The following is a 15,777-nucleotide window of genomic DNA, read 5'->3' as shown; positions in this document are numbered from 1 at the left end:
CTCTGATGATTGTCTGGTTGAAGGCATATGTGACATTCATCAGTGAAGAGAACGTGATGCCAATCCTGAGTGGTCCATTCGGCATGTTGTTGGGCCCATCTGTACTGCACCGCATGGTTTCGTGGTTGCAAAGATGGACCTCGCCATGGACATTGGGAGTGGAGTTGCGCATCATGCAGCCTATTGCGCACAGTATGAGTCATAACACAACATCCTGTGGCTGCACAAAAAGCATTATTCAATATGGTGGAGTTGCTGTCAGGGTTCCACCGAGCCATTCTCTGTAGGTAGAGGTCATCCACTGCAGTAGTAGCCCTTGGGCAGCCTGAGCGAGGCATGTCATCAACTGTTCCTGTCTCTCTCTATCTCCTCCATGTCTGAACAACATCGCTTTGGTTCACTCAAGAGACGCCTGGACACTTCCCTTGTTGAGAGCCCTTCCTGGCAGAAAGTAACAATGCGGACGCGATCAAACTGCAGTACTGAACTTCTAGGCATGGTTGAACTACAGACAACACGAGTGGTTTACCTCCTTCCTGGTGGAATGACTGGAACTGATTGGCTGTCGGACCCCCTAAGTCCAACAGGTGCTGCTCACACAAAGTTGCTTACATCTTTTGGCGGGTTTAGTGACATCTCTGAACAGTCAAAGTGACAGTGTCTGTGATACAATATCCACAGACCACGCCTATCTTCAGGAGTTTTGGGAACCGGGGTGATGCCAAACTTTTTTTGATGTGTGTATTTGAGCAGTAATAATTTGCATACATTGTAACCTCCCCTTTTTCATTCCCAAACATAACAACACACACTTGACAACAGATATGAGGAAGGTAATGGAGAAATGCTTCCACCTTCCTAGAAACTACTAGAACCTCAACACAGGGTTTGTGGACTAAATGTAAGTGGAGGGTGCATCACCAAAATAAAGGCAAATTTAAATTTAATTTCCTGTGAGATTTTTCTTCTGTCAGAAGTTTATATCAACAGTCTCATCACTGACTGGTAAATGGCCTTAATGTCAATGGCTAAGATGTTGAAACGAGGTGCAGAGTTTGATAAAAATGCTGTGATTGTCAAAGGTCTTCGCAGTAGGAGCTCAGCAGCAGATACAATTCTGCTGCTTTAAATACTTGAAATCTGCAGTTCATGATGATGTGATAGAACATTCAGCTTCGGAACATTGTAAGAAAGATTCTAGTGCACCAGCAGAGGAGCAGCACTTGAAAATTCGTCGTTCAAAGAGCTCAACTGCTCATTTAAAATACCCCATAGCAGTCACTGACAGGGTCATAAGTGTAAGCAAACCAACAAAGTGTTGAATTGTCAAAGAGAATCTTCAACATACAAATCCTACACATAGGATGTAAGACAAGTGCTACTCAAGACTGCTAGAGCAGTGTGACTCAGGAGCTGACATTTTCTTCTGTGACCACTAAAAAACGATGTTGGGGGTGGGTTAAGATTCTTTTCTGACAAGAATATTTTTATGGTAGACAAAAAAGCCAACCAAAGAAATGACTCTGCACACACACACACACACACACACACACACACACACACACACACACGGAAACCAGAAGAAAATATTTCGCCTGCCTTCACTTGCTAAATATTGTGGCAGTGGGTGTCATGTTATCTCCCCACATTAAAAAGAGAGAGAGAGAGAGAGAGAGAGTCAACTCATGTGAGCCACTGGATGCAAAACAGGATGTCAGAAAATTATTTTGATATGTTTTGATGTGTGGAATTTTTGTGTCCCAACAGCTCTGATTGAAATCCTCTGGATTACAATGTATGGAGCATAACTGAAAGGGTTTTCAAACTCTAAACCACCAATTTGACGCTGTTAAGTACTTCCATCAAGACAATTGTCACCAATATAAACATTTGTGCTAACAAATGGCTGGTATACTCTCCTGACAAAATTTAAAACACTGGAAAATCCAGAATGGAATAACATGAAAAGGACAGATTGCTACTCAGCACAGAGGAGGCTCCCACATACCCATCCACCATGCATAAGCGCGCGCGCACGCTCGCACGCACGCGCACACACACACACACACACAAACACACACACCTATGTATGCCCCAGCGCCCCCCCCCCCCCCCCCCCATACACAGGATTCAATTTCTTTTTTCCGAACATATTTGTGTGGAGTGTAATCTTATACCAAAATGAAAAACATGACAGACAAGAAGGAAAAGCTAACTTTTCAAATGTATTGCTTGAGAATGATGCTGTAGATTAGATGGTCAATCATACAACTAATGCAGAGTTGGCTTAAAAAAAAAAAAGAAGAAGAAGAAGAAGAAGAGAGAGAGAGTACCTACAGCACACATCCTGTGACACCCAGAAATACTCAATCCAGTAATGGAGGGAAGTGTGGAGAGCAAAAGTAATACAGGGAAATTAAGTCTTGACTACAGCAAACACATTTATGAGGATGTAGGTTGCAAGAGTTATTCAGATATGAAGAGGCTTGCACAGGGTAACTAGTGTGGATGGCTGCATCAAACCATTCATCAGACCGGAGATCATAACAACGAAAGACACACTTGCTGATTTCAATTCAGACTCAAATTATAACTTTCCAATTTAATTCAGACCCTTATCTACACTATAGATCAGTTTGTCACCACATCTTCAAAAATGCAGGTGGTGGCATCACTGGACAATATCGACACTGATTTGTAGTGTAGCCCAATGTCTAGCTTAGAATGGATGTGAGTTGACAAAGACAATGAACATGTCACGACAATCTTTTTCTTATACACTTTGTCTATTTATAGCAATATTCACATCTCCAATAAAAACTCCTATTTTCCCACTGCGTTCTGTTATTTTCAAGGATATTTTTAAAATGTCTGAATATATTAATAACAAGATCACCTCAAAGAATTATTGCTATATTCCCATGGAAGGCCTGAAACTATGAAGTTCAACCACACAGAATTGCATGGTAATGTCACAATCATCGTACCAGCTAATAGCATCACTGCTCAAAGCTAACAAGTTGTATCATACCAGTAACCCCTCCCCCACTCCCAATTCTCTAAAGAACTGAACTCCCATGTATGAAGGTAAATCATTAAATGCGTGCTTTGTGAGCCAAAGGGCTGCCCACAGAAGAAGCACATTGCAAAATGTATCCTATGTATGGTGACAACTGTTTATCATGGAAAGCTGTATTCAAATGGATCCACAAGTTTAACAAAGGAAGGCAAAGCATTAGAGAGAGAGGGAGTGTCCCTGTCAAGGTTGCAACTGAAACCATAATTCAGCATGTGGAACACATCATTCTTAACACCAGCAAGTGAAAATTATGCAGCACATGCGGCATGCTGTGTCACATGGAACTACTCACAAAATCATGCATGAGCAGCTGACTTTTCATAAAGTCTGTGCATGGGTGGGGTAAAGGATGTTGACTGAGGAACAAAGAAGGAACAGAATAGATCAGATTTTGCAGCACCTCATTTGGTGCTCTGAGAAGAGATAGGACTTCATGGTATGTACTGTTACTGGGGATGAGTCTTGGGTTCACTGCTTTCAACTAGAACCCATGTGACTGTCCATGGAATGAGAACGTCTACATCCAAAGAACAAAAAAGTTCACCAATCCATCAGCCCACAAGGTTATCCTAACTGTCTTGGGACTTGCAAGGAGTCACACTGATGAAATTCCAGCCTCATGGAGATACCATGAATGCTGCATCATACTACTGCACTGCTCTGCAGGAAGTGTGACAGGCCATTTGCCACCAAGAACGTGGTAGCCTGACAATGGATGTGATTCTTGTGCATGACAACGCCCACCCTGACACAGCAATAAAAGCAAAAGGGCTGTTATAAACATCTGCCCGTCTTGGCCCCAGTGACTTGTCTGTTCAGGGCCCAAAAATCTAATTTGGGTGAGCAATATTTTGAAAATGATGAAGCTGGAGCCAAAGAGATTAAACATTGGCTGCAACAGTAACCAAGAGACTTTTCTGCTGCCAGCTATCCGGGACTTGTAAAGAGATAGGATAGGTCACAAAATTTGAGGGTGAATATGTAGAAACACAAAATCAATTTCAGGAAGCTACGTTGATTATAATTGCCTCTATTCCATGTTGTTGTTGTGGTCTTCAGTCCTGAGACTGGTTTGATGCAGCTCTCCATGCTACTCTATCCTGTGCAAGCTTCTTCATCTCCCAGTACCTACCGCAACCTACATCCTTCTGAATCTGCTCAGTGTATTCATCTCTTGGTCTCCCTCTATGATTTTTACCCTCCATGCTGCCCTCCAATACTAAATTGGTGATCCCTTGATGCCTCAGAACATGTCCTACCAACCGATCCCTTCTTCTTGTCAAGTTGTGCCACAAACTCCTCTTCTCCCCAATCCTATTCAATACTTCCTCATTAGTTACGTGGTCTACCCATCTAATCTTCAGCATTCTTCTGTAGCACCACATTTCAAAGGCTTCTATTCTCTTCTCATCCGAACTATTTATCGTCAATGTTTCACTTCAATACATGGCTACACTCCATACAAATACTTTCAGAAACGACTTCCTGACATTTAAATCTATACTCGATGTTAACAAATTTCTCTTCTTCAGAAACGCTTTATTTGCCATTGCAAGTCTACATTTTATATCCTCTCTACTTCGACCATCATCAGTTACTTTGCTCCCCAAATAGCAAAACTCATTTACTACTTTAGGTGTCTCATTTCCTAATCTAATTCCCTCAGCATCGCCCGACGTAATTCGACTACATTCCATTATCCTCATTTTGCTTTTGTTGATGTTCATCTTATATCCTCCCTTCAAGACACTGTCCATTCCGTTCAACTGCTCTTCCAAGTCCTTTGCTCTGTCTGACAGAATTACAATGTCATCGGCGAACATTAAAGTTTTTATTTCTTCTCCATGGATTTTAATACCTACTCCGAATTTTTCTATTGTTTCCTTTACTGCTTGCTCAATATACAGATTGAATAACATCGGGGAGAGGCTACAACCCTGTCCCACTCCCTTCCCAACCACTGCTTCCCTTTCATGCCCCTCGACTCTTACAACTGCCATCTGGTTTCTGTACAAATTGTAAATAGCCTTTCGCTCCCTGTATTTTACCCCTGCCACCTTCAGAATTTGAAAGAGAGTATTCCAGTCAACATTGTCAAAAGCTTTCTCCAAGTCTACAAATGCTAGAGACATAGGTTTGCCTTTTCTTAATCTAGCTTCTAAGATAAGTCGTAGGGTCAGTATTGCCTCATGTGTTCCCATATTTCTACGGAATCCAAACTGATCTTCCCCGAGGTCGGCTTCTACCAGTTTTTCCATTCGTCTGTACAGAATTCGCGTTAGTATTTTGCAGCCGTGACTTATTAAACTGACAGTTCGGTAATTTTCACATCTGTCAACGCCTGCTTTCTTTGGGATTGGAATTATTATATTCTTCTTGAAGTCTGAGGGTATTTCGCCTGTCTCGTACATTTTGCTCACCAGATGGTAGAGTTTTGTCAGGACTGGCTCTCCCAAGACTGGTGGTGGTGGTTAGTGTTTAACGTCCCGTGGACAACGAGGTCATTAGAGACAGAGCGCGAGCTCGGGTGAGGGAAGGATTGGGAAGGAAATCGTCCGTGCCCTTTCAAAGGAACCATCCCGGCATTTGCCTGAAACGATTTAGGCATTGATTGAACCGTCGTCCTCCCGAATGCGAGTCCAGTGTCTCCCAAAACTGTCAGTAGTTCTAATGGAATGTTGTCTACTCCCAGGGCCTTGTTTCGACTTAGGTCTTTCAGTGCTCTATCAAATTCTTCACGCAGTATCATATCTCTCATTTCATCTTCATCTACATCCTCTTCCATTTCCATAATATTGTCCTCAAGAACATCGCCCTTGTATAGTCCCTCTATATACTCCTTCCACCTTTCTGCTTTCCCTTATTTGCTTAGAACTGGGTTTCCATCTGAGCCCTTGCTATTCATACAAGTGGTTCTCTTTTCTCCAAAGGTCTCTTTAATTTTCCTGTAGGCAGTATACATCCTTACATTTGCCCTCTAGCCATGCCTGCTTAGCCATTTTGCACTCCCTGTCAATCTCATTTTTGAGACGTTTGTATTCCTTTTTGCCTGCTTCATTACTGCATTTTTATATTTTCTCCTTTCATCAATTAAATTCAGTATTTCTTCTGGCACCCAAGGATTTCTACTAGCCCTCGTCTTTTTACCTACTTGATCCTCTGCTGCCTGCACCACTTCATCCCTCAAAGCTATCCATTCTTCTTCTACTGTATTTCTTTCCCCCATTCTTGTCAATTGTTCCTTTATGCTCTTCCTGAAACTCTCTACAACCTCTGGTTCTTTCAGTTTATCCAGGTCCCATCTCCTCAAATTCCCACCTTCTTGCAGTTTCTTCAGTTTTAATCTACAGTTCATAACCAATAGATTGTGGTCAGAGTCCACATCTGCCCCTGGAAATGTCTTACAATTTAAAACCTGGTTCCTAAATCTCTGTCTTACCATTATATAATCTATCTGATATCTTCTAGTATCTCCAGGGTTCTTCCCTGTATACAACCTTCTTTCATGATTCTTGACCCAAGTGTTAGCTATGATTAAGTTATGCTCTGCGCAAAATTCTACCAGGCGGCTTCCTCTTTCATTTCTTAGCCCCAATCCATATTCACCTACTATGTTTCCTTCTCTCCCTTTTCCTACTCTCGAATTCCAATCACCCATGACTATTAAATTTTCATCTCCCTTCACTACCTGAATAATTTCTTTTATCTCGTCATACATTTCCTCAATTTCTTCGTCATCTGCAGAGCTAGTTGGCATATACATCTGCAGAGCTAGTTGGCATATAAACTTGTACTACTGTTGTAGGCGTGGGCTTCGTGTCTATCTTGGCCACAATAATGTGTTCACTATGTTGTTTGTATTAGCTTACCCGAACTCCTATTTTTTTATTCATTGTTAAACCTACTCCTGCATTACCCCTATTTGATTTTGTATTTATAACCCTGTATTCACCTGACCAAAAGTCTTGTTCCTCCTGCCACCGAACTTCGCTAATTCCCACTATATGTAACTTTAACCTATCCATTTCCCTTTTTAAATTTTCGAATCTACCTGCCCGATTAAGGGATCTGACAATCCACGCTCCGATCTGTAGAACGCCAGTTTTCTTTCTCCTGATAACGAAGTCCTCCTGAGTAGTCCCCGCCCGGAGATCCGAATGGGGGACTATTTTATCTCCGGAATACTGTACCCAAGAGGATGCCATCATCATTTATCCATACAGTAAAGCTGCATGACCTCGGGAAAAATTATGGCCATAGTTTCCCCTTGCTTTCAGCCGTCCGCAGTACCAGCAAAGCAAGGCCGTTTTGGTTAAGGTTACAAGGCCAGATCAGTCAATCATCCAGACTGTTGCCCCTGCAACTACTGAAAAGGCTGCTGCCCCTCTTCAGGAACCGTAAGTTTGTCTGGCCTCTCAACAGATACCACTCCGTTGTGGTTGCACCTACGGTACGGCTATCTGTGTCGCTGAGGCACGCAAGCCTCCCCACCAACGGCAAGGTGTATGGTTCATAATGCGACTTATTTATTGGCTTATCCTTTTGTACATTAGCTTCAAATGTCTAATCACTTTACAAACTGGATGACGATAAAATGGGCATTTTGCATACTATGATTTACGCAGCCTCAAGACTTATACACAGTTCCTAACTTCAACATCCGATTTATTGTATTAAACCTTTAATGTACGGTTATATCTAATAATGGATAGATTATGACGGCAATTTAAACTGAGTTAGTAATTGTATAGAACACTGAAAATCAAATTTTTGCTGTCCCTGGAAGCCTTTAGATAGGCAACCGGCAACAGATGACGTTCTTTTAGCCATTTAGTTATGCAGGTTTTCCAATGGGCTTACTTCTGATTCGAGCTCGGTAGCCCTGCGCCTGCTATATGGACGTCTGAGTCACAGCTCTCGTACAAGATAAGTAATTTAAGTAGTAATAAACTGTTTTTAAATCTTTAAACTAATTTATTACGTTAATTATAGTGCTCTTCAAGCGTACCAGTAAAGGTTTTTGTCTTACTCACATATTTTCACAGTAATCACGTAATGTTCGTTTTGTTTACATATCGCGGCCAGGCCAAACTTTTGAGCTTTCAGATTAAACTTCATACCGCAATTTTATGCATTTACTGATAGTTTAGTGTGCTAAATACGTTTGCTGCTCCTTTATATCTGTAGAGTATCATCATCTCTTAAGTAATTTCCAGTAATAAACTTCTGAACCACTGTTTACATTGTCGCGAGTAGGCCTAATTTTTCGTACACGTATTCTCATTGTTTTCCGGTAACTTAATTGTCTTCGTCACTAAGATCGATTTGTACCATGAGTGTAAAGTACCTGACGTGCCGTAGAATCGTTAGCTCTGGGGACTGGTGTGATGGATGTAGTAACTTTTTTCATTGGGGCGATTGTAGTGGCGTGGAAATTGGGAAAATGAGCGAGACTCATCAGTGGTTCTGTAGACTATGCAGTAGAGATAGAAAGATTGTGGAACAGGAGGGGCAAATTGCTGCCCTTCAGGCTGAGTTAGATGAGGCTAGGCAAGAACTGGGCAGGTTAAGGGGGGAGAAGGGTAAACAGGGGTGGGAAGTGGCAACAGGCATAAGGAACAGGCCAAGAAATTCTTCCGACAGCTTTGTTATTAATGTAAAAAATAGGTTTGACCTGTTGCCTCAGTCAGAAACTGATGAGCCTCTCACAGAAGTAGTGTAGACAGAGCTCAACAAGCTTTCAGAAGCAAATTGAATAAGAATGTAGGGAAGTCTGCAAAGAGAAAGGGGTGTGGGCCAACTTCTGCAGGATGAATTAGGGTCAGAATACCAGGTCACAAGTTTTTTCAAACCTAGTGCTGGACTGGGGCAGGTTACAGAGGATTTAGGTTCACTATGTAGAGGCTTTACTAAGGAAGATACCGTGGTTATTGTGGGTGGGCCAGGCAACAGTATTGACAGAGATCCGGGGTACAGCATAGAGTGTGACCTGGCAAAGACTGCATCAACATCGAGTCATACCGGTGTTGGGTTTGTGTCGGTTCTGGAGCGCCACGACTGACCTCATTTGAGCTCTTCTGTCAGGAGAGTTAATTTGGAGTTGGAACGGCTACTTGGATCCAGTGCAGGATCACACATTGGTGTGGTTCCTGTTGATTCACTCTGTAGGTGGGACTATACTAGATATGGCCTACACCTCAACAAGAAAGGGAAGGGTAAACTGGCTGGGCTGATAGCAGGATATTTAAAGGGGGGAGGAACTACATCTCATGGTGGAAACTCTTTTAGTGTAAGATCAGTGTCCAATGGGAAACTGTGCCAGACAAGTACTAAAGATGTTAAAAAAGTTCAAGATACTCACAAAAGTAAAATGAAAAATAATGTTAGTATATTTCATCAAAATATTGGGGGATTGAAGAATAAAATTGATGAGCTTCTGCTTTGTTTAGAAGATATAGAAACTGAGAATGTAATAGATGTACTATGCCTGTCTGAGCATCACATTGTCACTGATATGGAAAAGGTTAGCATCAGTGGGTACAAATTAGCTGCACATGTAAGTAGAGATAATATGATGAGAGGAGGAGTTGCCATATATGTCAAAAGCTTCCACAGTGTAAAAAATTTAGAAACTAAAAATTTTTGTGTAGAGCAACATATGGAAGCATGTGCCACTGAACTAAAACTAAATGATGGCACTTTCTTAATTGTAACAGTGTATAGGTCCCCCTCAGGGAATTTCCAGCTATTTCTAGAAAACTTGGATGCTTTGTTGTGCTATATGTCAGACAGGGTGAAGCAAATTATCATTTGTGGGGATTTCAATGTTGATTCCCTGAAAGAGTGTAATAGGAAGAATGACCTTGTAGTATTACTCAGTTCTTTCAATTTGAGCTCCGTCATTGATTTTCCTACTCGGATAACAAAGAACCGCAGGACATTGATAGATAACTTTTTTATAGACCAAGATAAGTTTAAGGACATAAATGCTTATCCTGTTGAGAATGGTCTTTCAGATCATGGTGCACAGCTAGTTACAGTATATGACATAGCTCCATGCAGTATATCAAATCAGAATTTCAAAGCAGTGCGTTCAATTAACAATACAAATATTGCAAACTTTAGGGAAAGCCTAAGCAGCTAGAATGGGATGAAGTGTATAAGGAACCCGATGCAAACTTGAAATATAACTTATTTCACGATACATTTTTAAGGGTATTTGAAAATTGTTTTCCCAAGAAAATAGTTAAACATAATTCCAAGAAAACATATAAAAAACCTTGGCTAACTAAAGGAATAAGAATATCTTGCAACCGTAAAAGAGAACTGTATCTAACAGCAAGAGGGAGTACTGACCCCGAAATTGTTCAATATTATAAAAACTATTGTGCGGTACTAAGAAAAGTTATTAAAAAGTCCAGAAGCATGTGTATCATGTCTGAGATCAGTAACTCTGATAATAAAATTAAAGCAATTTGGAATATTATTGAAAGGGAAACATGGCAACCAAGAGCACAGGAATACTTTAGTGCCACAAAACTGAATGACAAGTGTACTAAGAAACAATCAGAAATTGAAAATATTTTCAATAATAATTTTTAAATGTTGTGGAGAAAATAGGATCTAGATCTTCACTAGAAGAGGCAAGGCTACTAATAGAAGAGCCCATACCTGTGCAGTTTGAAACAACTGTATTTCCACCAAACTCTCCATCTGAAATCAGTAAAATAATAAACTCACTGAAAAGTAAAAGCTCTTACGGAATTGATGTCATTTCCAGCAAGGTACTTAAAGCTCGTTCCCCACAGATAAGTAGGATTCTCAGCCACTTACGTAATAGCTCTTTGGAGCAGGGTGTTTTCCCCGATAGACTGAAATATGCCATTGTAAAACCATTGCATAAAAAGGGGGATACGTCGGATGTCAACAACTACCGCCCAATCTCTCTTCTGATAGCTCTATCAAAAATTTTTGAGAAAGTAATGTATTCAAGACTAGCCTCCCATATTTGTAAAAATAAAGTACTACCAAAATGTCAGTTTGGTTTTCAGAAAGACTTTTCAACAGAAAATGCTATATACGCTTTCACTGATCAAATATTAAATGCTCTGAATAACCGGACATCACCCATTGGTATTTTTTGTGATCTCTCAAAGGCCTTTGATTGTGTAAATAATGGAATTCTTTTAGATAAGCTAAATCATGCATGGAGAGCTGCATCAAACCAGTCTTAGGACTGAAGACCACAACAACAACAAGCTAAATCATTATGGTTTGAGGGGGGCAGTGCACAAATGGTTTAATTCATACTTAACTGGAAGAATGCAGAAAGTTGAAATAAGTGGTTCATGTAATGTTAAAACAACAGCTGATTCCTCAAACTGGGGGGCTATCAGGTACGGGGTCCCACAGGGTTCGGTCTTAGGTCCTTTACTGTTCTTGATATACATTACTGACTTACCATTCCACATTGATGAAGATGCAAAGTTAGTTCTTTTTGCTGATGATACAAGCATAGTAATAACATCCAAAAACCAAGAACTAAGTGATGTTGTAAATGATGTTTTTCACAAAATTATTAAGTGGTTCTCAGCAAACGGAATCTCTTTAAATTTTGATAAAATACAGTATATACAACTCCAGTAATAAATATAGACTTTGAACAGAAGTCTGTAGCTAAGGTAGAATTTTCAAAATTTTTAGGTGTGTCCATTGATGAGAGGTTAAACTGGAAGCAACACATTGATGGTCTGCTGAAACGTCTGAGTTCAGCTACGTATGCTATTAGGGTTATTGCAAATTTTAGTGATAAGAATCTCAGTAAATTAGCTTACTATGCCTACTTTCATTCACTGCTTTCGTCTGGCATCATATTCTGGGGTAATTCATCATTGAGTAGAAAAGTATTCATGGCTCAAAAACGTGTAATCAGAATAATTGCTGGTGCCCACCCACGGTCATCCTCCAGACATCTATTTAAGGATCTAGGGATCCTCACAGTATATATATTCACTTATGAAATTTCTTGTTAATAATCCAACCCAGTTCAAAAGTAATAGCAGTGTGCATAGCTATAACACCAGGAGAAAGGATGATCTTCACTATGCAGGGTTAAATCTGACTTTGGCACAGAAAGGGGTAAATAATGCTGCCACAAAAGTCTTTGGTCACCTACCAAACAGCATCAAAAGCCTGAGAGATAGCCAACCAACATTTAAAAATAAATTAAAAGAATTTCTAGATGACAACTCCTTCTACTCATTGGCTGAATTTTTAGATATAAATTAAGGGAGGGGCAAAAAAACCAACTTAAACATTAGTGTCATGCAATATTTAGTGTAATGTAATATCTTGTACAGACATCTTTTATTAACCTGACACGTTCCACATCATTACGAAGTGTCGTATTCATGATCTATGGAACAAGTATTAATCTAATCTAATCTACTGTTTTCTTTGCTGAGCAAGTGTTCCGTAACAACTGCTTTAGAGAAATAAATGAAATTGTGTGTCACTAAATCATCTACAGTGGTAACACATGCTTGGCGCATGGGTACCACTACTCCTGCTTCCACAATAGCATTGAATTAGCGTAAGTAAAGACCAATTATGAAGAACTCACCAGAAATTTGGATCTTCCATCTTTTTCAGGAAAGTATCCAGTTCATCACCCTTCGGTGGTTTCAGAATTTTCTTCCCTTCCCAGTCATAACCAATATGAGGATAATCGTCATACCAGTTCATTGGGATGTTACCCACAGTATTTCTTATGTCCTTCAGAAGTAAACAAATGAGCACAATCAGATCAACTTTACATGCTTTTAAGCACCACTGGATGAATAATCATAAGTCATGTAAAAGCAAAACAAATTACATCAATTACAAAATCAGATGCATCATATTCAAAGAGACTGTTCCCAAACAATATTATTCTTTACACTCACCTTCCTCTGTAGCATTAACATCCTCATGAGTATGACACAACCAAAATGTAATGTACAGGATATTTTTCCTGATCACAAGTCCAGTGTTTTACCACTGTACCAACTCAAACACTTTAAGTTACTTTTGTTATATGACATACCAGTTTAAGAAACCGGCAGCACATAAACTTAGCCTAACATGCACCACAATGTCTTGTGCATCATTTTTAACTGATTATTGTAAGGTCTTAAAAACCAACTTAAAATTTTGGTTGTCTATTACCACTATTTGCTTCCATTTCAACAATATAATGGAAACATTCATAAAAATGTTGACAGCTGATAAAATAATCCTAAAATTTACGAAAATGTAACACTTACCTCTTCATCAGATGAATCATTTTCATATTCATCTTCATTTTTCTGGTTCTCACCACTCTCTTTCACAGTGAGTTGTTCTACTGCGTTCTTTGACGTAATGAATTCCTTTTTGGCATTCTTAGTCTTTTTTAAATTACCTGACTTACTAGATGTGGCAGTTTTACTGCTTCTGATTGTTCGCTTCTCTTCAAAAACAGAAGAACCACTACTGGATTTTGAAGGCCCCTGAGCATTACCACTACTACTAAGGACTTCACTGTTCTCTCCTGCATTGCCGTTATCACTGCTCTCTACATCACCACTACCATAGTCGTCATCATCACTGTCATCATCATCATCATCTGAACTATTACCACCAGATCTGATACTGTCTTCCTCATCACTCTCTTCTTCTTCAAATGATAGTTCCTCACTATCCTCATCTGAGAACTCATCCTCTTGATCAGTACCCACTTCTAAATCTGAATCATAATCCTCATCTGAAGAATCGCCTTCATTTGTTATGGTCGTCAGAAAGTTTTTCTGCAAACAATAGTTGAACATTAATTTTCGCACAAAGACCTATAAGATTTTGGGCAAATCAATAAGCGAAATCAATTTATGTGCAAACTGTCGCACTGCATAAAAAGTATGAAAAAATTCGTTTTTGAAAAATGGTCTGTGCCAAAAGCTTCCTGAACCTCATGCAGAAAGTTTCAAAGCCAGCAAACAGTTACGCATGTTACACAAACATGATAAAATACATCACAGCAGATAATGTACAGTAGGCAGTCCCACAATCTCTATTGTGCTTATAAATACCAATGTTTTGCAGTTTTTTAAATACTGCTTGTAGTATGTTTTTAATCATGCTGACTGTGAGACCTTACTCAAGGAAATATTGTTAAGTTGTGTGTGTGTAAGTGCTGTATGGAAAGGTGGTGGTGGTAGTGGGGGCAGCAGCTGCTCAGTGTGGGCAGGTAGGCCTACATGTGAAACCCATTAATATTAGACCTCCAATCTATTTGCAAACGAAACTCAATATCATGGTCGTGGATTCTTTTTCACAGTTTACAGTCACTCACATATGATATGAACGCTTGTTTCTATGTTACGTAGGAACTAGAAAACTTGCACATAGCCTAATGTGTACGATGTAGAGCCTAGTGGCCAGAAAAATGTGTTTAAAATTAATAACAGCACAAGAATATACTAAATTATGTTTATTACTAGACTTCTGAAAAACTTTACCACAGGACATTCAACAATTTGGGACTCTTCTGATATCACAAGCTGTACATATGACAAACTACTTAGCCTACATAGATAAACAGGGCGACGACATACTCCTGTACTTATCTTGTAAGCTTGTAACCGAGGGGCAATGACATCGACAACAGAAGACTATTTTAATTACAGTACTTCACGAAGGCAGCAGAGTATGTATATTCAAGAACTTGCTTGTTCTACAATGACTCGGCGATCAAAGGATCGGCGATTTTCAAAACTTTTACACAAAACACGTAATTGCAAAATACTGCATTTTACCTCCCGTTTCACTTCACTCCAATAGTTTTGAGTGGGAGGCAAGAAAATGACACACAACATTCGCACTACCAACAGATGACTTCGTTTTTTCTGGAAAGCTTATGTGACAAACCTCTTCGGCTTCTTCTTGTCCTCCTACCGAATCCCCTTCATCTTCCACATGTTCTATAACATGTTTGCGTTTACTGGCACTCTTCTTTTCACCCATCACGGAAACACGCACCGAAACACATGGGTCTTTTGAACAACAAACAAAACTTTGTGCAAAGATAGAGACTCAAAGACACTACGCCCGACGCCACACTTTTCGATGTATGCAAAATGGAACATCCTTGGATGGAGAAATACCAGTGATCTCCATACTAAGTTCAGAGATCACTGAAAGATACTCTATGGATCGGACCACAGACATATATCTCTGTGGGATGGAGGCTTAGATGTACGTCAAGTAAAACGGAATGTCACAGTGTAACATAACAGTCGCAACACTTCGCATCAATTTTGTTGCCTACTGCGCCAGCAGCGCGCCAAGCGGCCAGTAAGTAAAACTGTTGAGTTCGGCGCGATCGCGAAAACGAATAGTAGTTGTTTATTTTGTTTGTACAAAGATTTTTTCACACTGGAGCGTCTGTAGCGCAATAAATTGCAGCAACAACATGACGAAAATACCTCATCTGTCTTTCTCTTGGTTTCGTAAGGACCCTGTGAGGTGTATACCATCATGGTTGAAATGGTTCAAAAGGCTCTGAGCACTATGGGACTCAACATCTTAGGTCATAAGTCCCCTAGAACTTAGAACTACTTAAACCTAACTAAGGACATCACACACACCCATGCCCGAGGCAGGATTCGAACCTGCGACCGTAG

At 40.1% G+C, this 15,777-nt stretch overlaps 1 protein-coding gene across 1 annotated transcript in view; it reads right to left on the bottom strand.

Annotated features, from left to right (window-relative positions):
* LOC126191254 (ribosome biogenesis protein BOP1 homolog) overlaps positions 1 to 15,227 on the bottom strand; it is a 95,653-nt gene extending 80,426 nt beyond the window's left edge. The window contains exons 1-3 of the mRNA XM_049932064.1: positions 15,023 to 15,227; positions 13,384 to 13,905; positions 12,702 to 12,853 (exon numbers count right to left, since the gene is read on the bottom strand). Of these exons, the coding sequence (XP_049788021.1) occupies positions 12,702 to 12,853; positions 13,384 to 13,905; positions 15,023 to 15,118 (770 nt within the window). The 5' untranslated portion in view covers positions 15,119 to 15,227. The remainder of the gene's footprint in view (positions 1 to 12,701; positions 12,854 to 13,383; positions 13,906 to 15,022) is intronic.
* Positions 15,228 to 15,777: the final 550 nt, after the last annotated feature.

The sequence above is a fragment of the Schistocerca cancellata genome, chromosome 6, assembly GCF_023864275.1.
Source record: "Schistocerca cancellata isolate TAMUIC-IGC-003103 chromosome 6, iqSchCanc2.1, whole genome shotgun sequence".
Lineage (NCBI taxonomy): Eukaryota > Metazoa > Arthropoda > Insecta > Orthoptera > Acrididae > Schistocerca > Schistocerca cancellata.
The sequence above is the reverse complement of the archived record's forward strand: the minus strand, read 5'-3'. Positions and strand labels throughout refer to the sequence as shown.